The sequence below is a fragment of the Phyllopteryx taeniolatus genome, chromosome 14, assembly GCF_024500385.1.
Source record: "Phyllopteryx taeniolatus isolate TA_2022b chromosome 14, UOR_Ptae_1.2, whole genome shotgun sequence".
Lineage (NCBI taxonomy): Eukaryota > Metazoa > Chordata > Actinopteri > Syngnathiformes > Syngnathidae > Phyllopteryx > Phyllopteryx taeniolatus.
Genome location: NC_084515.1, coordinates 26,282,684 through 26,309,531, shown reverse-complemented (window position 1 = coordinate 26,309,531; position 26,848 = coordinate 26,282,684). Strand labels below are relative to the sequence as shown.

Genomic DNA, 26,848 nt, shown 5'->3' with positions numbered 1-26,848 from the left:
TGAGCAGTGACCACGATTGTAGGTCTCATCATATCTGTGGTATACTATACATAATACAAATTACCGAGCCAGTACGGCAGCCTGACACACTGTATCACTACCAGTCTGGTTATTGATGGTTCCTGTTCCATTCTGGGTCACTGATGGTGTAGTGGTACACTCGCCTGACTTTGGTGCGGGCAGCGTGGGTTCAGTTCCCACTCAGTGACGGTGTGAGTGCGAATGGTTGTCCGTGTCTATATGTGCCCTGTGACTGACTGGCGACCAGTTCAGGGTGTAGTCCGCCTTTCGCCCGAAGTCAGCTGGGATAGGCTCCAGCGCCCTGTGACCCTAACCAGGATAAGCGGTGTTGAAAATGGATGGATGGATGTTCCATTCTCTTCCTTCTTCTCATCCTCGCCCAACAAGACAACCACATATTCCTCCTCCTTCCCCAAGACCAGCACCACCTCCTCACTGCCACCATGACTGGGGTCACCCAGTCCTTCAATAGCCCCTCTGCAGTATTGGGCAGATTACTTTGAGAATGTAATTGGTTACAATGAAAGGTTACCCTTTTGAAAATGTAATAGTAGTGTAACTATTTCAATTACTTTCTCAAAGTAATGTAACTAATTACATTTGATTACATTTTGATGTATTTTTCTTTATTTTGAACAAATGCTCCAGTTTCAACTGTTAACTATTTTCATATTTTATGACGTGATAGTGTTACAATCTTTCAGCAGTAATTAAGACCACACAAAAGAGAGATATAGTGTACACTTTATGTCAAAATTTGACGAGTGATGATTTATGACCATATGCCGGAAGTGCAAACGTCATCGGAAATGACGTCTCCGAAAATAGTACCGGAAGTCAAACCGGAAACCGGAATATGACCGGAAATCCCCCAACACAAACAGGAAATGGCAGGGCTGGAAATCTTTCCGGATCCAGTCACCTGTCCAAAAATTACACCCCCTCAGTGGTCCCTCATATCTAGTCACCTTTGTCCCCTGTAGTGTATAATGTCCTGTCAGTTTTCTCGTCATTTATGGAATGTGTATGTGTAGAGGTTGGTTGAGTAGTCAAAAAAAGTAGGCTACTGATGTAGGAGTACATGCTGATACTTAGGAAAAGATGACTCAAGTAAAAGTAAAATGTAGTCTTCCAAATAACAGACACGCAAACACCGAAGGTATGAAAAAGGTGACAAAAAAACAAAAACCTTGTAGAGGGGGTGTGGTGGATCCCCCGCAGAGAATTTTTTTTATTTTAACATAAATTAAGCATTGAACATTACAATAAGGCAAAATAAAAAAAAATTCTCCATGCAGAAAAACACTTATTTAAACCGCTCAAGTACATGTTGATGTACAAATTTAAGATTATAATTACATTTGGCTCATTTCTTCTTTTTTTTTTTTTTTTTTCCTTTGGCCCCCAACTTGAGCCAGGCCCATCTCCACCTGCACCTGATGCCTGCTTCAAGATGTGCCACATAAATAGCATCCTCGTCTTTAAGCACTCTCATTCTGGAAAAGAATTGAATAAAATCATCATCTGTTTCACTTCATTTTTCACTATTACCAACTTCAAAGGCTAATCCCAAATGCATCCTCCAGGAAAATATTAAGTAAAATATTTCTGTTTTTATTGGCTATTTCTGAATTTGAAGTTAGTTCATTCTGTGTTGTGACATAATCCTTAACATCACTCCGTCGCTTAATACAGTTAACATTAACATCTGTCAACGAATTAGATAATTGTAGCCACGTTTCCTAATTAATACAAGATGTACTAGTAACTAGCGGATCAGGTCTTGTTGCCGATGTTACGTGTGCTTCGCAGTTCCGCTGCCAGGGCCAGGACCCGCAGCACCTCAACGCCAAAATACAAAAGACCAGTGCAACAAATACGACACTGGCTGATCTGATGAGCAAAAATGTTGCTTAAACGTAAGAGTAGCAATAGAGGATTTCCGCTCCAAAGGTGGGTAGAGTAGCCAAATATTGAACATCAATTAAAAAAAAATCTAAAATGTGAATGTGCAAATTTAGATGTGTGTGTGCTTGTGTGAGTGTATGTGTATCCACAGTCAAAATTCCCCAAAACATCTGCAATTTAGTGCACGGTGTTTTCTCAAGTTATAAGTGAGCTGAAATATCCACATATGGGCAGACAGTCCCAGAAAAATACGACAAAACATGAAAGTTGTTGTTTTGCTTCATCTAAATTTAAACACGAGTAGCGCACCGTTGCCTTCATGGTAACGATGACCTTCCCAACACGGCTGCCACATACGCACGACGATCAGCGGGGCAGGCTTATCTAGAATGAATACCTATGCCCGGAAAGCCCAATGGAAGACATTGTGTGAGGTCATGTGACTTTCTAGACGTAATTACTAGACTTAAACGTCACTAGCACTTAAATTGGACTGAGACAAACTGCGCCCAGTGCGGAAGTCGTAGTCTCGCGCACGAAATAGTTGATAAATAAGCAATAATTGATCAATAAAAGTAGCGAACGACATTTAGATCGTTGTAATGGAGTACAAGTACCGTTACTTCTTAACAGCAGAAGCAGCGGAAGTGGTTTTTTTTTGTCTCGTCAACTCCTGTGACTTACCCAAACCAAGTCCCGAGCACACAGGCGGAACTCCAGGCCAATGCACTCGCATATTAGTCTGCCGCGAAGTAAGATTCAGAAATTACATCTGTGTGTGGATGTGTGGAATGGATCTAGCTGCCAGCGTTCAAGGGGTACGAAACAGCCCATGATGTCAGCGACAGCAACCCCCCCACCCCCAGGAAAAACTCTTCGGATCTATACGATTCACGTAAATGGCCTATTTTGAGTTCAAAACGGCAAATTTCGCCGAAAGGCAACTGATTTGCATGGATGAAATAAGTACTTGAAAAGTTAAGTATTCAGTGAGCGAAAGTGAAGTGAAAGTGGAAAAAAACTACTGAAGTAACTGGAGAGTAGCTTGCATTTCATTGTTTTTTTAACCCGTGCATGAATGTCATATAGATACAAATATATCATACGACTGTAGAAATTCAAATATTGTGCCATTTGATAGCCCATGCTATAGTTTATCGTACACCCTCATATTCATATACAGACTAAATTCGTTAGCCTGTCTATGGCATTTTGCTTGGTGTTACAGCAATAACCTCACCGTCTTTCGTAAGAAAAAGCTTTCTGGTTGTTTTAAATACTCAACATGTAATTCTCTGTCATTTTATGTTTAGTGTCAGAATAAGCTTCAACTGAGAGTGGTAATAAAAATCTTGAAGCCTCTTTTTTTGGAAGAATTGTTTAGTATGCCAAACCACTGGTTGTTGTAATCACTGTCATCATCAGGTCGTCATATCAATTTTCTTTGCGCATAAGTCATGGCGTAAAATAGCTAGAACAACGGTTTGTATCTAGAAAAAACATTCATCTCTCAAGGCAATGTGTTGATAGTTTAAACAAAAAAAATATACCGAAAATTAGGATGCCTAAAGACGTTATTAATATTTCAAATGTTTACTAACGTACCCTTAAAAATGCGGTAAATAGTTTACAGCTGAGCATGCGCATACACAATATACAGTACTCCAGCTGTAGGTATGACAAAAACAATAAACAGACAATGTAGAAAATACCATTGTTTTTAAAGGTGAGGTGGAAAATATCTGAATAACTTCAATTGTGAATGTTAGTAAGTCAGCCGATGCGTAACAATCGCATTACTGATAATATCATTAATCTGTATTCTTGAAATGATGGAAAAAAACATTTTTAAATGCCTATGAGAGGAGATGTGTTGTTAATACTCCGGAGGTGCAGGATATATGGAAGTTGTATTTTAGCAATTGTCAATTATAAAATACTGATTTTATAAATTCAGGTGTGAAAAAAATATCCTGTCAAAACCCTTAAAACTTTGAATAATGAATGTTAGTAAGTCAGCGTATGTGTACTAATTGCATTGATAAATACGAGGATTCAACCACTCATTTGGTGCTTTACAGTCTGGGTTGAAAACTAAAGGTAAACTGTTAAATATTGATTGAGTTTTATTTATTTTCATAGAAAACGTCATGAAAATTGAATTCATACCATAATACAACTTTTACAGCATATCGCCCTATCCCCGTTTTGACACTAGTTAGTTGATGAACTTTTAAATGTTTAAATACTGTAACATCCTACTGCAGTGAATGGGTTAAATGCTGCAGCAGTAAAGTAACTCACACTTCATTCATCGGTTTAAATAATGTAATGTAATATCCTACTTGAGTATAGTGATTGAATTAAATGCTGCAGTAGTAATGTTGTCTTCTTTTCCTTTCGGTCTGTCCTGTTAGGGGTCGCCACAGCGTGTCATCCTTTTCCATATCAGCCTATCTCCTGCATCCTCCTCTCTAACACGAACTGCCCTCATGTCTTCCCTCACGACATCTATCAACCTTCTCTTTGGTCTTCCTCCCGCGCTCTTGCATAGCAGCTTCATCTTCATGACCTTTCTACCAATATACTCACTCTCTCTCCTCGGGATGTGTCCAAACCAAGTCTGCTCTCTCTAACTTTCTCTCCAAAACATCTAACCTTGGCCGTCCCTCTGATGAGCTCATTTCTAATTTTATCCAACCTGGTCACTCCTAGAGAGAACCTCAACGTCTTCATTTCCGCCACTTCCAGCTCTGCTTCCTGTTGTCTCTTCAGTGCCACTGTCTCTAATCCGTACATCATGGCTGGCCTCACTACTGTCTTATAAACTTTGCCCCTCATCCTAGCAGAGACTCTTCTGTCACATAACACATCTGACACCTTCCTCCACCTGTTCCAACCTGCTTGGACCCGTTTCTTCACTTCATTATCACACCCACCATTGCTCTGGACTGTCAACCCTAAGTATTTAAAGTCCTCCACACTTGCTATCTCTTCTCCCTGTAGCCTCACTCTTCCCCCTCCACTCCTGTCATTCATGCAGATATATTTTGTCTTACTTCAGATAATCTTCATTCCTCACCTTTCCAGTGCATGCCTCCATCTTTCTAACTGTTCCTCCACCTGCTCCCTGCAGATCCCAACATCATGTGCAAACATCATGGTCCACAGGGATTCCAGTCTAACCTCATCTCTCAGCCTATCCATCACCACTGCAAACAGGAAGGGGCTCAGGGCTAATCCCTGATGCACCTCCGCCTTAAATTCCTCTGTCACACCTACAGCACACCTCACCACTGTTCTGCTGCCCTCATACATGTCCTTTATTGTTCTAACATACTTCTCTGCCACTCCAGACTTCCGCATGCAGTACCACAGTTCCTCTGTAGGTACTCTGTCATAGTCTTTCTCTAGCTCCACAGACACAATGTAGCTCCTTCTGACCTTCTCTGTACTTTTCCATCAAAATCCTCTCGGCAAATAATGCATCTGTGGTACTCTTTCTAGGCACGAAACCATACTGTTGCTCGCAAATATTCACTTCTGTCCTGCATCTAGCCTCCACTACTCTTTCCCATAACTTAATTGTGTGGCTCATCAACTTTATTCCTCAATAGTTCCCACAGCTCTGCACATCACCCTTGTTCTTAAAAATGGCCAGCAGCACAATTTTTCTCCATTCCTCAAGCATCTTCTCACCTGCTAGAATTCTGTTGAACAAGCTGGTCAAAAACTCCACACCCACCTCTCCTAGATGCTTCCATACCTCCACAGGAATGTCATCAGGACCAACTGCCTTTCCATTTTTCGTCCTCTTTAATGCCTTTCTAACTTCCCCCTTACTAATAATTGCCACTTCCTGGTCCACCACACTTGACTCTTCTACTCTTCCTTCGCTCTCATTTTCCTCATTCATCAACTCCTCAAAGTATTCTTTCCATCTATCCAGGACACTACTGCCACCAGTCAACACATTTCCATCTCTATCCTTAATCACCATAACCTGCTGCACATCCTTCCCATCTCTATCCCTCTGTCTCGCCAACCTGTATAGATCCTTTTCTCCTTCTTTAGTGTCCAATCTGGCATACATGTCATCATATGCCTCGTTTGGCCTTCTTTTAAAATAACCCCTACTCCATTTCTCTTCCCATCTACACCATGGTAAAATAATTTAAACCCTGCCTCTAAACTTCTAACCTTACTGCCTTTCCACCTGGTCTCCTGGACACACAATATATCATCCTTTCTCCTAATCATCATTTCAACCAACTCCTGAGATTTTCCTGTCATAGTCCCAACATTCAAAGTCCCCACATTCAATTCTAGGCTCTGTGCTTTCCTCTTCTCTTTCTGCCTAGCAACCCGCTTTCCACCTCTCCTTCGTCTTCGACCCACAGTAGCTGAATTTCCACCGACGCCCTGCAGATTAACGATGCCAGGGAGCAGACGTTGTTAACCCGGGACACGACTGATCCGGTATGGAATTCTTTAGATGAAGGTCCATATTTGTTTGGCAAAGTTTTAAGCCAGATGCCCTTCCTGACGCAACCCTGTGCATTTATCCGGGCTTGGGACCGGCCTACAGTTTGCACTGGATTTGCCCCCCATCGGGCGGCATTTGGACGTGTCCAAACCATTGAACTCTGATCTCTCTAACAAGTATATGAAATTAATTGTGAAGAAATACTTTAAAAGTAACAAAAGCACCAACACTAGTCTGGTGATGAACATGAAAATAAATGTTTAAACACTGTGACATCACTGTGTTAGGTCAAGAATGAGCATGCCCAGACATGCCTTTGAGGGCGGTCCTCTAGAAAATTTTAAGATGTCTTCAGTATTGTTTATAAAAACACAAAGTACAAGGGTGAAAAGTATTATTGTTTCTAAAGGATTACTTCCCGTAAACATAAGCGGAGGACTCCTGTGGAGTGAAGCACTCAGTTTTCTTTGCTCAAAACGGCATGGGAAGAAGTCACCTACAATCTTATTGATCCTAATTGGAAACGTGACTCACACGCTCCTAGCGGAAGAACTGTAGAGATCCAGGTGTGTGCTCGGTTTGCATATTGCTATATGGATAGACAATGACATCACTGTGACGCAGTCAAGCCTGAACATGCCCAGACATGCCTTTGGCGGAGTTGATAAGATAATTTATGATTGTTTCTAAGAACATATATGTATGAGTGTTTATTGAAATAAAGGAACCACCCATAGATGGCGTGGGAATCAGGGATTTTCGTAATATTTAATTTATTTTATTTTTTTCTGACCCAAGTGAACACTTTGGGTCTGTGTTATCATTCTATTGACAGCTTTCTTGGGGCATGGCTGAGAATGTGTGGGGGGTGAGGTGTGAGGATGTGAATGGAAGTGAGGGGGAGCCGCTTGGGGGTCCACTTGGCGGAAAGAGGCCTCCTGCAGGTGGCAGGGGTCTATCGAATTTCCATAGTGGGCCCTCTTGGGAACTTGTTCACTGTCAAGGGTCGTAAATCTATTGACAAGTGTGTTATCAAGCTATCAACGGGTGTTTGGATAGGTGACTGGATGTGAGGGACCACAGAGGGGGTGCTTTAGGGACCCGTCTATTCCCTAAGGTCGGAAATCATTTCCCGGGGATTTCCAGAATTTTCTGTGACATCATCACTTCCTGGAGGAGGCCCTTTTGGGGACTTGTTCACTCCCAAAGGTCATAAATCTATTGACAAGTGTGTTATCACTCGATCACCAGGTGTTTGGACAGGTGACTGGATCTGGGCAGATTTCCAATGACATCAGCATGTGCGGCATAGGGTAATAAATCATCAATCGTCAATATTTGTCAGAAAGTGTATACTATAGCTCTCACAAAGACAAAATAATAAGATGACGCAAGCTTGAACTTCAGTAACGTTTTTACTATCTCAAAAGCTGCACAATACACTTACTGTAACATTTTTCATTGCCTTAACAATATCTATAAACTTTCACAATCAAGACTTTCAACAGTCAATGCAAATTAAATTACAGCACTTTCTCTGTAAAATCAAAATGGCAAACAGAACAACACAAAGCTAACCGATGCCCACACACTATACATAAATCATGTGGCTATTATCATATAAAATTTGAGATAAGTGATGGCATTAGTATTCCATAAGATATATATATATATATATATATATATATATATATATATATATATATATATATATATATATATATGTGAAAACTGTTCAAAAGTCAATGTTTTTTACATGTTCAAAAGTACAAATATACATTGAGTCTAACCTTTTCAAAATATCAGATAACCTATTACATTGCACCACAAGGTGCTTCAAAGTCATATTTAAGGGGAAACGATGTCATGTTTGAGACCATTAGATGACTTTGTCATCGTCATTTCACCTGCTAGGCATCAAAAGACACACAGAGGTTTGGCACTTCTTCCCCATTTTAATGTATGTGCGTGCTTGCGTACGTTGCGTACCGTGCTTTACCGCTAGCCTAGTAAGATACGTACCTGTAAATGTGTCCGCAGCTTTCACATCAACAGTTTCGCCGTCGGCAGCACCTTCACTGCAATATGTTCGGGCCCATATCTTTTGTCTGTGAGGTGGATTTCTTCACCTGGGGTTCTGAGTCGATGGTCCCGCAGGAGAACACTAGCTTCCGTTGGGCAGGAATGAATGAAGACTTCGAGACACTTGGCTTTTGAGCTAATTCGATTTATTGAACAAGCCTTAGTGTCATACCAGCTGCTTAGAAAGCCAGGACAACGAAAAAGCCCCCGAAACTCCTGGATGCCAGTTTATAAAGGTTTAATTATCTGGGCGTGGATTTAGCCCCGCCCCTGGGTTTACACGGAAGGTGGTCGTTCCGCATGTCCATATTTGGAGTGTTCTGCTGGCCACAAGGTGACACTGTGTGTCTGTAAAATACCCACACCCGCCTGCTGGCGTCTAACAGACTGGCCTGGTGCCCAAATGGTACCCTTATCTCGTAAGATGCAAATCAGTCCTCTTTGAAAACTTGAACCTCTGCTGCAAACCAAAGACAGGTTATTGTCTGAGAAGAGAAGGAAACCCCTAATAAACATACAAATGGCTGAAGGAATTCCTTTGATGTACAAATACAAAGAAAAGATGGTTGGCTGGAAAACTGATCTCAAAACACTTGGTCCTCTCAAAGGAATTCTGACTTCGGTACTAATTAAATATACTACATATTCCACCTTTAATGATATCCCCGAACTCATTACAAGACATAGAAGCAGCAACTGACACCTCGCAAGAAACAACAAACCAGCGTTAGCCCAAAAAGGTAACCTATTATCTACAATTTGGAAGAATCTACTTGGTCAAGAAAGTCTATCATGCTCCAAGGCATGTAATTAAGGTTAACCATTAACTAGGAAAAACAATTATCCTAATAAGGCCAAATTACTCCCTGCGTCCCCTCGTCGCCCCCTGAGGCCACACGTGAGCACCAAACAGCCAAATAAACCAAATCTTCTCCCCGCGAACAATAACGATATGACGCTAGCCAACCTAAATTTATGCATTTGTATGTGCAGCTTTGTGGAAGCGCCAAAGTTTCGCGGCTCCCTGTCAAAAAACCTTTCTCTTACGAGATGAGGAAAAGAGAGCGAGCCTTATCAAGCCTCCTACAGAGCACCTTACAGCAAATCGCCCAAAGGGACCCTGACACGGATGACAAAACATACACAACAGAATAATACAATCATCGCTGTCCATAATCACAGTCCATGAACAAGTCCCAGAGTCCAGGTTTATACAAGCGGGACCCCAAACAGCTCCAGAACATTCCTGGAAAAACAAAAACATCTGCCAGTATTTTGCAACAAAATCAAACATTATACATACATAATACATCCTCTTTATTTCCCCGGGTGCTTCAGCTGCCCCCTGCTCCAGTGTGTTCCACTAACGTGTATGTGTTCACTGTGATGGGTAAAATGCAGAGAACAAATTTCGTGTGCATGCATGCATGTTCGTGACAATAAAAGGTTCTTCTTCTTCTTTTTCTTCTTCTAATACAACAAATTGTCAAATGGATATCTAACTATATATCATATGGAGGGCAGTCATGTCCACAGAGCTGGAGCAGACACGGTAGGTGGAGTCGCTTAATACTCAATACCCAATACCCCCCTTGCATCGCCTTAGGCCTCCAAACCAATGTGTACATGACTCCTGTGTGTACCACCGCTGAACATTACTCTTATGAGTTAACTTCCAATTAAAAACAATACACAAAAGTTCACATTGGATATGCATCTAGTACAGTGGACTCCATTGATACCATGTCACCATTAGTTTCATCCCCCTTTAATACCAGCAATTGTACTTTGTATCCCGGCATTAGAACACCAACCCACCTAAGGATCATGGCCTATGCAAACGTGAGCAGCAATGTGCAGACGTATGTGGCAAATGGTAGGTGACATCAAGTAGGAGGTTTGCTCCTTTTTGACCTCTCTCTTCAAACCCCTACCGAAGCTTAATGCAAATTTTGAAGTAGAAGCCTGTCTGAGAACTGCACGACCTCATACTCCCATAATGTTAAAAATATTTCTTGCCATAATTTCTCCCACAATCTTTTCGAGTGACTCTATAAACCCCGCTGACAAGGGAGACGTCTGTCTCTAAGTAAAACTTAACCATCCTTACACTGACAACTCCTAAATATATGTACTTTATAGCATTTAACCTTTATTTCTGTCCAAGGGCAGGCACCCTCCCAGCCAACCCCCACAACGCCCCAAAACCACCGCCCCTTCCCACCACCCCCAGGAGAGCATGACACCACCAACCCAACCCAACCCACTAGGCCCACAATGTAGTCAGTCCCCGCCCAACCCGAAGTTGGACAGTGTCGGAAAGGAGGGCGGATCGGGGCGCCTGACAAGGGAACGATAAGGGGAGCAACCCGGAGAGCAGCCACGGGGCATGGGGGAGGGGGGTGTCGGTGGAGGGCTGCCAGGCACTATTGCCCTGCAGCCCCCCCCCCCAAAAAAAAACACTCTGCCCTCCAGAGGTAGGTGTATGTAGACGCCCACAGACGCCAGGACTGCAAGCACAGGGTGAAGAACAGAAAATATTTTTTCAACAAAAAAAAGAGAAATTGCCTTTTTAACCAATTTTATTGAAATTACCAACATGTACAAATAATATAAATGAAGAAACAAATGTATTTGATGGCGAAATCACCCATCTTCGGTGGTGCATTCTTAGCAACAGAGTAGATTTAAATAACAAATAATAAAATAAATAACTCCATAGAAAATAAAAGTTATACCATATATAGCCCTTGACAGCATTATTAATATTGCTGGCATTGTCAGTAGGCACCTTGGATAACTCCAGAGTGGAAGAGAGTCCAACCCCTCTCAAGAGGACTGGTACCAGAGCCCAAGCTGTGTGTGGAGGCGATATATCGAGTCGGAACTTCTCAACCTCAGACAGCAGCTTGGGCTGCTTCTCTGCCAGACAGGTGACATTCCATGTCCCTAGAGCCAGCTTCTGATCGGATCCCCAAGGTCCCTGCCTTCGGTCACCACCCACCTCACACTGCACCCCGATTCCTATGGGCCCTCCCAGAGGTGGTAAACCCATGGAAAGGGGGACCCACGTTACCCTTTCAGGCTGTGCTCACCCGGGCCCCATGGGTGCAGGCCCGGCCACCAGACGCTCGCCTTTGAGCCCCATCTCCAGGCCTTGCTCCACAGGGGCCGCCCAGTGACCCGCACCCGCACAAGGGAAAAGACCAGTGCAACAAATACAACACTGGCTGATCTGATGAGCAAAAATGTTGCTTAAACGTGAGAGTAGCAATAGAGGATGTCCGCTCCAGCGGTGGGCAGAGTAGCCAAATATTGTACTCTAGTAATAATACTGTTACTTGACAATAATGTGACTCAAGTAAAAGTAAAAAGGAGTCCTCCAAAAAAATACTTCGTAAGAGTAAAAAGTACACAGTGAAATAATTACTCAAGTACTTAGTAAATAGAACAAACAATAAAAAAACAACAACAAAAACATTTGCAATTTACTGCACGGTGTTTTCTCAAGTTATAAGTGAGCTGAAATATTCACGTTTGGGCAGACAAATACTACAATACATGAAAGCTGAACAAGAGAAGCGCCCCGTTGCCTTCATGGTAACTAGGACCTTCCCCAAATGGTGACCATTTAGGCACGACGATCAACCAGGCTGACTTGTCTACTGTTAATACCTATGTCCGGGAAGCCCAGTAGAAAACGTGTGAGGTCATGTGACTGTCTTGTGTGGTTTCAATGATGAACTAGACTTAAACGTCACTAGCGCTTAAATTTGATTGGCGCAAACAGCACCCAATGCGGAAGTCAAAGTCGTCGTCTCGTGCATGAAATAATTGATGACTAAACAATAATTGATAAATAAAAGTACCCAGCGACATTTAGATCCTTGTAACAGAGTACCGTCACTTCTTAGCAGCAGAAGCAGCGGAAGTGTTTTTTCTGGTCTCGTCAACTCCTGTGACTTTTCCAAAGCAGGCCCTGAGCGCCTATGACAACAGCGACGGCGACGGCGTCCCCCCAAGGAAAAACTCCTCAGATCTATACAATTCACGTCAATGGCCTATTTTGAGCTATTCTGCATAGCATACCACAAAAATTATGAGACCTACAATCACGGTCACGGTTAGTGTTCAGGGCTAAGCTGCGCAGCAGGAGGAACAAAAAACTTTGGGCTTCGGTCTCGCACTGCGGGGCCTCTCCATCTCAAATTCCCGGGCTAAATTTTGGGCCAAGTACGTCCCTACATGCGCCCTAACTCCAAGTCACAAAGAATTGCTCTTGTATCCAGACTTCAGGGACACTGTATAAATGCAGTTCCGAGGAGATTTGGGGAGATACAGTAAATAAAACAAAAAGTGTTGTACATAACAATATTGCATTATATTAGACAAGAGATTATTATGTCATGTGTAGAATACATATTCAAATGTTTTAAATCAAACTAATACACTTGTCATGAACGGAACAGAGGATAGGACCCAAAAATGCACGACTCCAAAACAAATTGACAGTTTCCAAAAAGAGAGGTTTAATAGACGGCATAGGTCGGTACACAGGCAGGCAATCCAAGAGAGGCAACAGTATCCAAAAACATGAGGCAAAGAGACAAGGTCGATAATCGGAACAGGGTCAGGTCTTACTGTGAATCTATGACGTGGAAACAAGGAATGCTGGAACGCGACGACAAGGTACAACGAACTGGCAACGAGAGGAAATGAGACACGAGGTTATATACAAGGGGTAATTAGGGTGAACGAGGCACAGGTGATGAAGATGCTCACATGAGCAGGTGTGTGTGAAACAGGGGGGGAAGACAAAACCCGGAACACACACACATATGACAGTACCCCCCCCCCCCCCCTTAACGGCCGGCCCCAGACGGCCCTGGGGCCCCTGGATGCGCAACGTGGAAGTCCCGAATGAGCGAATCATCCACGATAAACGCAGACGGTACCCAGGAACGCTCCTCAGGCCCATAGCCCTCCCAGTCCACCAGATATTGAAACCCCCTGCCCCTCCGACGAGATGACAACAGCCGCTTCACAGAGAAGACAGGGCCCCCATCCACAAACCGGGGGGGAGGAGGGGGCCTGGAAGGCGGGACCAGAGGGGACTCCCGGGCTGGCTTGAGTAGGCTGACGTGAAAAGTAGGGTGGACCCGCATAGACCTTGGGAGCCTCAGCTTCACGGTGACAGGGTTGATTATTTTTGTGATGGGGAAGGGCCCAACGAACCTGGGAGCGAGCTTCTTGGACTCCACCCGGAGTGGAATATGTTTGGTCGAAAGCCAAACTCGCTGACCCACTTTGTAGTTCGGGGCCGGTGTCCTCCGACGGTCAGCAGCGGCTTTGTAGGACCGTCCCTGGCGCAGCAGCATCTGGCGGGCTCGCTCCCAGGTCCTCCTACAGCGTCTCACCAAGGTTAATGCCGCTGTAACTGTGGATTCTGGGGCTATGGCAGGAAACAGAGATGGTTGGTAACCATGCACAACGTGAAAAGGCGATAGACCAGTGGATGCAGAGGGGAGGGAATTGTGGGAGAATTCAACCCAAACCAGTTTCTGAGACCAGGATCGCGGCTCCTGTGAAGCGAGACATCGAAGCCCCGTCTCCAGGTCCTGGTTCAGCCTCTCGGTTTGGCCGTTGGTTTCAGGATGAAACCCGGATGACAGACTGACGGTAGCACCTATGAGTTTACAAAACTCCTTCCAAAATTGCGAAATGAATTGGGGACCCCTATCAGACACCACATTCTTGGGGAAACCATGGAACTTAAAAACCTGATTAATCATTAGTGTCTTTAGCTGAGGGGAGTTTTGGAAGTGCAATGAAGTGCGCCATCTTAGAGAACCTGTCAACAACTGTAAGAATGGTGGTATTGCCTTTAGAGGCCGGTAATCCTGTAACAAAGTCTACGGAAATGTCTGACCAAGGACGTTGTGGTATTGGCAGGGGTCGCAACTCCCCAGAAGGACGTTGATGAGAGGCCTTGTTAGCAGCACATACCTGGCAAGCATTGACGTAATCGCTAACATCCCTCCTAACATTAGGCCACCAAAAGCGCTGTTCGACCACTGATAGCGTCTTGGAAATGCCTGGGTGACATACCGTTCGGTTCGTGTGAGCCCAGTGGATGACTTTTCCCCTTAAGGTCGGAACCACATAAAGCCTGTTCTCGGGGCAATCTTCAGGGCTAGGAGTGTCTTTCAGAGCCCCTTCAACCGCAGTCTCAATGTCCCAAATAAAAGCGGAAATGAAGCATGACTTAGGCAAAATAGTCTTAGGGTCGGACAAAGAACTCTCCTCGGAGAAAATGCGTGACAAAGCATCTGGCTTACCATTTTTAGAACCCGGTCAGTATGATAACGTAAAATTAAATCTAGAGAAGAAAAGAGCCCATCTAGCCTGCCTCGCATTTAATCTTTTGGCAGTTTTAATATATTCAAGGTTCTTGTGATCTGTCCATACTAAAAACGGAGTATGTGCCCCCTCTAGCCAGTGCCTCCACTCCATCAAAGCCACCTTGACTGCCAACAGTTCACGGTCGCCAATGTCATAATTTTTTTCAGCTGGGGTCAATTTTTTGGAGAGAAACGCACAAGGATGTAACTTCTCATCCTTGAGAGACTTCTGGGAGAGCACTGCTCCTATTCCAGCATCAGACGCATCGCCTTCTACCACAAACTGCTGTTTGAGATCTGGCAAAGTAAGGATGGGAGCGGAGGTAAAGCTCGACTTAAGTTTTTGAAAAGCTGCATGACAAAGCGGGTTCCATACAAAAGGTTTGTGTGGCGAGGTAAGATCATGCAAAGGAGAGGCTATAGAACTGAAATTCCTGATGAATTTCCTGTAGAAGTTTGCGAACCCTAAGAACCTTTGTACATCTTTGCGTGACGTGGGAGTAGGCCAATTAATAACGGCATCGACTTTGCAAGGTTCCATCTTGACTTCACCTTGAGCCAGGACGAAACCCAGAAAAGAAACGGACGCCTGGTGGAACTCACATTTCTCAGCCTTGACATAGAGTTGATTCTGCAGTAACTGCTGCAAAACAGAGCGGACATGAATAATGTGAGTCTCCTCATCCGGGGAGAATATCAGAATATCATCTAAATAAACAATAACATAAACATTCAACATGTCGCGCAGGACATCGTTGACAAGGTTCTGGAAAACAGCTGGAGCGTTAGTAAGCCCAAAAGGCATTACCAAATATTCATAATGTCCCGTTGGTGTGTTAAATGCTGTTTTCCATTCATCCCCCTCCCTTATCCTGACTAGATGATATGCATTTCTTAAGTCCAGTTTTGTGAAAATCTTGGCTCCCTCCAGGAACTCAAAGGCGGTGGAGATGAGAGCAAGAGGGTACCTGTTTTTTACCGTGATCTCATTGAGACCCCGGTAATCGATACAGGGTCGCAGGGTTTTGTCTGTCTTGTCCACGAAGAAAAATCCTGCTCCCGCAGGGGATGAAGATGGGCGAATGATCCCGGCTGCCAGTGATTCTTCTACGTATTCCTTCATGCCCTTGTGTTCCGGCCCTGAAAGAGAGAACAACCTCCCTCGTGGGGGTGTGGTTCCAGGCAGCAAGTCAATAGCACAGTCATAAGGTCTGTGGGGTGGAAGGGATTTGGCCTTGGACTTGGAAAAAACATCTTTAATATCCTGATAACAGGTGGGCACTTGAGATAAATCAGGAGAGCATAGTGTCACTTTAGGAAGAACCCGTGTAGGGTCTTCCTTAATGAAATTCAGACTCACCTCTCCCGTGCCCTGGCTACCGGCACCGGCAACTTTGACGTGACAGTTGCTCACGGAATGACCCAACTGACCGCAGTAGAAGCACCGCCCTTCCCTCAGCCGGCGTTGACGTTCCTCAGAGGAGAGACGGAACCTGCCCCGTTGCATGGGCTCATCCGTGGTGACGCTAGCCAGTGGATTGAGACTGGCAGCAGGGAATCTGCCTTGGTTTGGCTTGTCACGAGGCTCGTCCTCCAAGTGCGCGGTGAAGCATCCCTCCGCCGATCTCCATCCAGCTCGCGATCCAAAAGCCTTCTGTCGATCTTGAGGGCGAGAGCGATGAGAGTGTCCAAGTCGGGTGGCAGGTCTAGCGGGACTAAATGATCCTTGACGGCGGGGGATAGTCCTTGAAAAAAGGCATCGAGTAGCGACCGATTATTCCAATGAGTCTCAGCTGCTAGAATGCGAAACTCAATCGCGTAATCTGACACCCTGCGCTTGCCTTGTTGTAAGGTGACAAGGGAGCGAGCTGCCTCACGATCAGGAGTGGAAAATTGAAAAATTTGCTCCATAGTCTTGACGAAAAAAGCCCATGAATGACACGCGGCGGAATTGCGGCTCCATTCAGCAGTAGCCCACGCCTCCGCACGACCAGTCAGGTGGGAAATGACGAATGCGATCTTTGCCCGCTCGGTGGGGAAGGCGGCTGCCTGCAGTTCAAAGTGGAGTTCGCACTGCGTGATGAACGGCTTAATGTTCCCAGATTCTCCAGAGAACCTCTCCGGTCGAGAGAGCTGTGGGAAGACAGCAGCAGAGGTGGCAGGTGGCTGCATGGTGACTACTTCACACGGAAATACCGTGGCAGTACTGGGTGTGGTGCCCACTGGTTCCTTCTTTTGAAAAAATTTCAAAAGAAGTTCAAACTGCGAGGCCACCTGTCTCATCATATTGTCCTGATTCCTTGACAGTCCCTCTAGATGAAGGTGGAGGGCGGCAATCTGCTCATCCTGCTTCGCGAGGCGTTGACCCTGCGCTTGAAGGGCTTTGCGCACCGGGTCTGAGTCTGCTGGGTCCATGTTCTGGCCAGTTCGTTCTGTCATGAACGGAACAGAGGATAGGACCCAAAAATGCACGACTCCAAAACAAATTGACAGTTTCCAAAAAGAGAGGTTTAATAGACGGGCATAGGTCGGTACACAGGCAGGCAATCCAAGAGAGGCAACAGTATCCAAAAACATGAGGCAAAGAGATAATCGGAACAGGCTCAGGTCTTACTGTGAATCTATGATGTGGAAACAAGGAATGCTGGAACGCGACGACAAGGTACAACGAACTGGCAACGAGAGGAAATGAGACACGAGGTTATATACAAGGGGTAATTAGGGTGAACGAGGCACAGGTGATGAAGATGCTCACATGAGCAGGTGTGTGTGAAACAGGGGGGGAAGACAAAACCCGGAACACACACACATATGACAACACTATACAAGGAAATGTACATTCCTAATATTTTGATCAGAATGACTACTTGAATTTTTAATAATGACAAAAAAATTCGATAGACACAGACTGTTAATTGAATTCGTTTGATTAAGAATGTTCTATTGGTACTTTATAAAGTTACTTTTTGGGCTTGCATAGGGCTCTGTCCTAAATGTATAATTAAGTACAATATTTTATTAGGCACCTTTCTCAGCGGCATTGAATCGATCTCAACTGGACTGTTCGATTGGTCTTAGAAGACGTTTCGCCTCTCAGCCAAGCGGGCTTCATAAGTTCATGCAGCAAGGCTTAGTTAGGATGCACTCGCCAGTTTTTCTGTGGAAAAATCCACTATTTATGCACAAGCCAGTGCAAACTGTAGGCCGGTCCCAAGCCCGGATAAATGCAGAGGGTTGCCTCAGGAAGGGGATCTGGCTTAAAACTTTGCCAAACAAATATGAGCGTTCATCCCAAGAATTCCATACCGGATCGGTTGTGGCCCGGGTTAACAATGTCCGCCACCGGCGCCGTCAACCTGCAGGGCACGAGTGGAAATTCAGCTACTGTGGGTCGAAGTCGAAGAAGAGGTGGAAAGCGGGTTCTTCGGCAGAAAGAGAAGAGGAAAGCACAGAGCCTTGAACTGGATGTGGGGACTTTGAATGTTGGGACTATGACAGGAAAATCTCAGGAGTTGGTTGACATGATGATTAGGAGAAAGGTTGATATATTGTGTGTCCAGGAGACCAAGTGGAAAAGCAGTAAGGCTAGAAGTTTAGGGGCAGGGTTTAAATTATTTTACCATGGTGTAGATGGGAAGAGAAATGGAGTCGGGGTTATTTTAAAAGAAGGGTTGGCCAAGGTGAAAAGAGTATCAGATCGAGTGACGAGGCTGAAACTTGAACTTGAGGGTGTTATGTATAATGTGATTAGTGGCTTCCCCCACAGGTAGGATGTGACCTAGAGGTGAAAGAGAAATTCTGGAAGGAGCGAGACGAAGTAGTTCTGAGCATCCCAGACAGAGAAAGAGTCGTAATTGGTGCAGATTGTAATGGACATGTTGGTGAAGGAAATAGGGATGATGAAGAAGTGATGGGTAAGTACGGCATCCAGGAAAGGAACTTGGAGGGACAGATGGTTGTAGACTTTGCAAAAAAGAGGGAAATGGCTGTAGTGAACACTTTTTTCCAGAAGAGGCACGAACATAGGGCACCGCAGGTGGATTTCAAACAAGAAGCATATGATGACATGTATGCCAGGTTGGACACTAAAGAAGGAGAAAAGGATCTATACAGGTTGGCGAGACAGAGGGATAGAGATGGGAAGGATATGCAGCAGATTAGGGTGATTAAGGCTAGAGATGTTGACTGGTGCCAGTAGTGTGCTAGATAGATGGAAAGAATACTTTGAGGAGTTGATGAATGAGAAAATGAGAGAGAAGCGAGAGTAGAAGAGGCAAGTGCGGTGGACCAGGAAGTGGCAATGATTAGTAAGGGGGAAGTTAGAAAGGCATTAAAGAGGACGAAAAATGGAAAGGCAGTGGGTCCTGATGACATTCCTGTGGAGGTATGGAAGCATCTAGGAGAGTTGGCTGTGGAGTTTTAGACCAGCTTGTTCAATAGAATTCTAGCGGGTGATAAGATGCCTGAGGAATGGAGGAAAAGTGTGCTGGTGCCCATTTTTAAGAACAGTGGTTATGTGCAGAGCTGTGGGAACTATAGAGGAATAAAGTTGATGAGCCACACAATGAAGTTATGGGAAAGAGTAGTGGAGGCTAGACTCAGGACAGAAGTGAGTATTTGCGAGCAACAGTATGATTTCATGCCTAGAAAGAGTACCACAGATGCATTATTTGCCTTGAGGATGTTGATGGAAAAGTACAGATAAGGTCAGAAGGAGCTACATTGAGTCTTTTTAGATCTAGAGGAAGCCTATAACAGAGTACCCAGAGAGGAACTGTGGTACTGCATGGGGAAGTCTGGCGCGGCAGAGAAGTATCTTAGAATAATACAGGACATGTACGAGGGCAGCAGAACAGTGGTGAGGTGTGGTGTAGGTGTGACAGACAAATTTAAGGTGGAGATGGGACTGCATCAGGGATCAGCCCTGAGCCCCTTCCTGTTTGCAGTGGTGATGGATAGGTTGACAGATGAGGTTAGACTGGAATCCCCGTGGACCATGATGTTTGCAGATGATATTGTGATCTTCAGTGAAAGCAGGGAGCAGGTGGAGGAACAGTTAGAAAGATGGAGGCATGCACTTGAAATCAGAGGAATGAAGATTAGCCGAAGTAAGACAGAATATATGTGCATGAATGAGAGGGGTGGTGGGGGAAGAGTGAGGCTACAGGGAGAAGAGATAGCAAGGGTGGAGGACTATAAATACTTGGGGTCAACAGTCCAGAGCAATGGTAAGTGTGGTCAGGAAGTGAAGAAATGGGTCCAAGCAGATTGGAACGGGTGGAGGAAGGTGTCAGGTGTGTTATGTGACAGAAGAGTCTCTTCTAGGATGAAGGACAAAGTTTATAAAACAGTGGTGAGGCCAGCCATGATGTACGGATTAGAGACAGTGGCACTGAAGAGACAACAGGATGCATAGCTGGAGGTGGCGGAAATGAAGATGTTGAGGTTCGCTCTCGGAGTGACCAGGTTGGATAAAATTAGAAATGAGCTCATCAGAGGGACAGCCAACATTCGATGTTTTGGAGACAAAGTTAGAGAGAGCAGATTTCGATGGTTTGGACACGTCCAGAGGAGAAATAGTGAGTATATTGGTAGAAGGATGATGAGGATGGAGCTGCCAAGCAAGAGAGCTAGAGGAAGACCAAAGAGAAGGTTGATGGATCTCGTGAGGGAAGACATGAGGGCAGTTGGTGTTCTAGAGGAGGATGCAGGAGATAGGCTTACATGGAAAAGGATGACGCGCTGTGGCGACCCTGAAAGGGACAAGCCGAAAGGAAAAGAAGAAGATGCTCCAACTTAGAGGCATGCCCCAAACCACTTATGGTATTTATTATTTTGGAATGCAAAAAAGGGAGAGAGTCGTTAAGCTCAACATGGAGGCCCCTGTCGTCTCCAATGTGGACATTGTAGTCCAAAAAATAAAACTTACTGTCTTTGACATCCTCACGCGTGAACTTGATGTTATTATCCACTGAGTTAATGTGCTTGATGAAGGCTTTCCCTTCTTGGCTTTTGATTTTAACCTGTGTGGCATCCATATATCTGTACCAATGACTTAAAGGATGTGTCCTCCTTGTACAAGTTTGCTATGGTGGGGGACACTGGGGAGCCCATAGCACAACCATGTTTCCATCCATCCATCCATTTTCTGAGCTGCTTCTCCTCACTAGGGTTGCTGGGCGTGCTGGAGCCTATCCCAGCTGTCATCGGGCAGGAGGCAGGGTATACCCTGAACTGGTTGCCAGCCAATCGCAGGGCACATAGAAACAAACAACCATTCGCACTCACAGTCATGCCTACGGGCAATTTAGAGTCTCCAATTAATGCATGTTTTTGGGATGTGGGAGGAAACCGGAGTTCCCGGAGAAAACCCACGCAGGCACGGGGAGAACATGCAAACTCCACACAGGCGGGGCCAGGGATTGAACCCGGGTCCTCAGAACTGTGAGGCTGACGCTCTAACCAGTCGTCCACCGTGCCGCCACAACCATGTTTTTGTCTGTAAAATGTTTCCATGAATTGAAGATATGTGGTGTTAAGACAAAGTTACAGCAAGTGGCATATCTGTTAGGTGTTAAGTGTGGACCTGTCTTGGAGGGTTTGATCAAGCAGTAGCCGTTGCCTCCAATGCATCATGGGATGGAATGCACATGAACAAAGAGGTGACATCGAATGAAACGGTTTCGGCGTGCCTCTAAGTTGGAACATAAATAGTTGAGTTTTCCACGCAAACACTGGCTAGTGTGTCTTAACTAAGCCTTGCTGCATGAAGTGATGAAGCCTGCTTGGATGAGAGGCGAAATGTCTTCTAAGACAAAGAGAACAGTCCAATAGCTATTGATTCAATGCCCTGAGAATGAAATGACCTGGATGAATGAGAATATTCACAGGTATCTTAGGCACCCTACTTTCAACATGACTGGATAGTGTCATGTCATGCCATTGATATGATACACTGCTCTTAAAACATTTAAAATACTTTACAAATATATTACAGTTGCTGACGAGGGTGTTCATTTAATCCCATACCAATGTAATATACATTTTATCCCAAATAACTTTGGACTTGTGAATCTGAGTTGCGTGACAAACTGTGATTTTGTGTTGTGTATAAACGTGTACGTGTATGTTTATAAACATACATATATTTATCCTGTGGGTTGTAGAATGAAAACAATATTCCCACTTCAAACTTTTTACTTTTTTAAATGTATGTATTTAAATTCTTCAAAATGTAATGTCGCTATGCGCTCATCATACTGTATTTTAAGATTGCGCTTCAAATTCAGATGTACAACTGTGGAAATTCATTACCAGCAATACCTTGATTTTGAGGTGAAATGGGATGCACTGGTATATGTATAATTTTCTTTGCATACATGACATTTAGGAAATTTATGTACATGACAAACTCTGTTAATATGTATTTGATTTGGCTGCATTTGTTCTCAAAGTGTAAGACCATGATCAAGAGTTGACGATCATACAGAAGGAAATTATATAAAGACTTTACAGTGTGCTTGCATAGTTTGGAGAATGGCTTGGCTGAAGTGGTCGAGTCAGTGCAAGAAGGACAGAGAGAGAACTTTCTTCAATAATTCTGATTTGTTCTAATATTATTTTCATTGTTGCCTTAATAACCTTTGTGCATACACAAACATAGATAAACGTGCAATAGCTTTTACCATGTTTAACATTTTACTATGGTGTATGTTGGGTGGACAAATTGATATTTTGCAATTCTTGTACACATCAAATTGTATGCAGAACAATACCTGGAGTTTGTATATTGTCTGTGAGTAGGCTATTTTAAAAAGTTAAAACTTTCAGAAATTACTATTAAAAAATGCAATTATCACTTTTGTTTTCTTCAATATGACTTTTTGAATCATATGAGCCTTGTCAAAAATACACCACCAGGTCACAGGCATCCTGTGTTGAGCAGAAGATACAGTACGTCACTTCCACAAACTGTGCATGCGTTGAAACGATCCAGTCATTTTCTATGCCGCTTGTCCACAAGATGTCATAATCTGTGTTTTTGTCTCCACCTGATCTTGTCAGTTCTGATCCCCTGGTATCAACTATTCAGTTCTTTCCAGCCAGTCGTGTCTTCTCCAGGTGTGACTTGTTGTCTTGTTAGTTCTCTGTTTTGGTGCACTCTATCTCTGTGTTGCATGTCCTGTCGCCTGGGGCAGTGCGTCTGTTCCCCCATATTTCTTCGTTCTTGTTGGATCCCAGGTTTGTTTGGTTTATTTGGGGGGGAAGGGTGACTTTGTAATTAGGATTTTTAAATCCTGCTACCCTGTTCCTTGGGTAAGGTTTAGGGTTTTGAACTTTTCAAAGTTGTCCCAACTTCAGCACTATTAAGTAACTATCAGTAAATTATCATTATTTCATAAACATACATCATTAAACACACTGCACGGTATATGAACTTGAATAGTTATTTAGTGCTATTTGAATTTTAAAGTCAATTATACTTAAGGCATGTGATAGTTGAATCATACGGAGCCCCCCTGGTGCCAAGGTATAAGAAAAATACAATTCATTGATAATCTGTTCCCTCAATTTAATAATCTGTACCCTCAGTTTAGTAATCTGTACCCTCAATTTATTAATCTGTACCCTCAGTTTAGTCAACTCTACCCTCAGTTTACTAATCTGTACCCTCAGTTTAGTAAATTGTACCCTCAATTTAGTCATCTGTACCCTCAGTTTAGTAAACTGTACGCTCAGTTTACTAATTTGTACCCTCAGTTTAGCAAATGTCTGGGGCTCTGTCAAGTAAATTATTTTTGGATGTTATATTCCTACTGGTGTGAATTCTGTGAATAAGTTGTCATGTCGTGATATATCCTACATCCTATTTTTTTTTTTCAATTGAAAGGCAAGAATAATGCTCTAGTTCAAGGTGGTTGATCATTATATAGCAGTACTAGCAGGACTGGCTACCATTAGCCCGCATGTTTCCTTTCATCTTAAGTGTTTTTATACACATTCACTGCCATTGATGGCTTCAGAAGTCAAATAACCATGTTAACTGGGAAATCTGGCAGTGAATGAGTTAAGCATTCGCTCACTGCAATCACGCTATCATGACAACCTTTTTATCCCCAACATTTTTTTACTTTAGTGTGGGCTTTTCTGGTACATGGCAGCCACCAAAGGGGGTCCTTGTTGAGTTGAGTCCTCGCCGGAGAAGTGGAAGTTCACAAACAGACAAATGCATCTGTGATGGATCAAGCAATTTAAGTATCTTGTCTGCAGTTATTCACCTTTTTGTTTCATGATAATTTGTTGGGGTTATTTACTGCCGTACTGAGCTACTGGGTTCTGCTCAGGTGCTCCAGAATATGCTAAAACATTCGCTCTATGGCTAATACACACCCAGAGAATGCATACAGTGAATTACTGAAACGATAAAAAATACTCATCATTCACAAAAATTCATTTGATTGAGGAATTTTGTCGGCGTGAGATGCCCCTTTCCAAATGAGCAGAATCATATTGCCAAGTTCAAGTACTTTTCGTCTTGTTGTGTCTTCAAAATTTGCCAGGGTTATTCAATTAAAACTTAGTCTCCTCTGGTTGTCAAGTGCAAGCCATTTCATTCTAATAAATCGCAGGTAGGCTGTGGTCTGATGATTGTGATCATGAAGATTATGCCAATACCCAGAAAATACTGTATGTGTGGTCATTTACTGAATGTATAGAAAAGACACAAAGTTACATGAATTGTGAAACCAATGCTATGGATAATAGACGACTTCATACGGCAACCTATACTACAAACATGGAATGCAGAGATTGAACTACAGACGTGCTACACAGGGCACATTCAGTCATTTTGCATATTGTTGAGCTTGACAGGAACCTTATTTTTGTTTCACAGGATGGATTCAAATTTTTCGAAAATTCCTTCAAGAGCAGTGAAGGTTAGATGATAATGTAATTGCCACCTTTATTGAGGAGAAGATATGTACCCCCTTGTAAACATTTGTAATTTCATTGAGATGGCAAGGCAATGTTGTTGCTTCATATACTGTATGTCTAGTGTGATATGGTTGATTGCAAAAAAAGTATACTATTCAGCTTCTGTCAAAATGATGGGTGGGCGGAAGTGATGTCATCACCTGAAGTGGCGGCATCACCAGAAGTGACGTCATCGCCAGTTGTCGGGATTGTACCGGAAGTGTGACCTCATCACGTTGCGCCAGGGAATTTACCGGAAGTGACGTCATCGTTTGTTGCCGGAAGTGTGACCCCGTCACGTGTCGCCGGGAATGTACCGAACGTGACGTCATCGTCTGTTGCTGGAAGTGTGCCGGTAAAACCGGAAGTGTGTCGGAAGTTGTGTTGTTGCCGGAAGTCTTGTCTGAAATCGGAAGTGTACCGGAAGGTTAGAAATGTTGTGACCGGAAATCAGTGTGGAAGGTGTGAAATGTCCTAAACTTTCCCGGACATGTTGAGAACAAGTTCTAGACTTGTCTCGTTCCCCCCAACCACCCACCATAAACCCCCACCCTGGACATGTTGAGAACAAGTTCTAGACCAGCATATATGTGGCATTAGATCAACATCACCTACAGATCTAGCAATGGTATTATCTACCGTTGTTTTTCATAATCACATGATGTCGGTTTACTCAGTCATAAATATATCACACAAATACTGAGTTATATAACTTTGAAAGACTAAGCTCCATCGACTCAGCACCACACCTACAGCAGACAATTTACCAAGCAGATCGCAAGACAGACGGATAAGCTGGCTGGTGAGTAATTAATTATATTCTTTCAATCTTCAGTCGTTATGTATATGTAGTAGACTTTGATATCATATTCTTTAAGATTCTGGACGATCAACGGCATCAGAAAACGCAACATATTTTGTTGATCACCATTGTAGGTCAAGTATAATTAATTTCTCATATTTGGGGCTGCGTGCTCCTCCGCCATCCCCCAGAAATCGGACCACATCGCCCTTAAATGAACGACCACCTAGTCGTTACATCACACAACCGAATCAGCATTTGCCACAGGGTAAGTGTCAATCTTTTTTTTTTTTTTTTTTTTTTTTTTTTTACAAATGAAGTCATTTCCTATGTGAGACCGGATTTCATTCAAAAATTACGGTACAAAACGTTTTGACTACATTACCCATAATGCCAGCATTTCCTAGTCTGAGTGTGTTTGTGTGTGTTTGAGTGAGAGACTGCATGAGCACCTCTTACCTGATACAAGGGCGTCCTCTACTGGTTAATCAGAACTACTGAATCCTTGTATTCTAACAAAAAAATGCATGTACTAAAAATATTTTTCTAGCTATATTTTTTAATGATATTGTTTAATAAAATTGTTTTAATATTTTCTTTGATCATAACTCCAGCCAAGGGGTACCAGGAATATAGCTGCACAAACATGTGTGCCACAACGGTCCCGTATCAGCAGACCTCATCCTCTGCAGAACCCTGAAATTGGTTATAACAATAGAAGGTCACCACAAAGCATCGTGAATACGGAGGATTTACAACACAGACGAATTGACGCCTTCATTCGAGCTGTGGACTAAAATCTATGTGCACATCATAGATTATTTCTTCAACGGTAATGTTATTTTCTTTAAATACAACTACAACCCAATTCAAATGAAGTTGGGACATTGTGTTAAACAAAAATAAAAATAATACAATGATTTGAAAATCATGTTCAACCTATATTTAATTGAATACACTACAAAGACAAGATATTTATTCATTAATTAATTTTCTGTACCGCTTATCCTCACTGTTGCGGATGTGCTGGGGGCTATCCCAGCTGACCCTGGGCAAGAAGACAGGTATACCATGAACTGGTCACCAGCCAATTGCAGGGCACATTTTTTTTCATACGGACACTGTCACATCCTATATCAGTTTCTGTGAAGATGTGTGTGTACCAACAAAGTC

General features: G+C 43.5%; 1 protein-coding gene and 1 long non-coding RNA gene across 4 annotated transcripts in view; both read left to right on the top strand.

Annotated features, from left to right (window-relative positions):
• Positions 1–8,052, top strand: part of LOC133489214 (phospholipid phosphatase-related protein type 4-like) — a 206,143-nt gene extending 198,091 nt beyond the window's left edge. For 2 of the 3 annotated variants that reach the window (XM_061798086.1, XM_061798088.1), the window contains one exon: positions 1–3,291. This exon is cut by the window's left edge and continues 2,033 nt beyond it. Coding sequence is in view for 1 of the 3 variants with exons in the window: in XM_061798087.1 (XP_061654071.1) it covers positions 6,291–6,336 (46 nt within the window). In the remaining 2 variants the exon portion in view is untranslated. Of the gene's footprint in view, positions 3,292–6,290 lie in introns of those variants that run through there. The other variant, XM_061798087.1, reaches the window with a different exon arrangement.
• A 15,799-nt stretch (positions 8,053–23,851) lies between these two features.
• LOC133489253 (uncharacterized) lies at positions 23,852–26,619 on the top strand. Its single transcript, XR_009791848.1, has 3 exons — positions 23,852–25,675; positions 25,867–25,943; positions 26,290–26,619. It is a non-coding gene; the product is annotated as an uncharacterized LOC133489253 (long non-coding RNA).
• Positions 26,620–26,848: the final 229 nt, after the last annotated feature.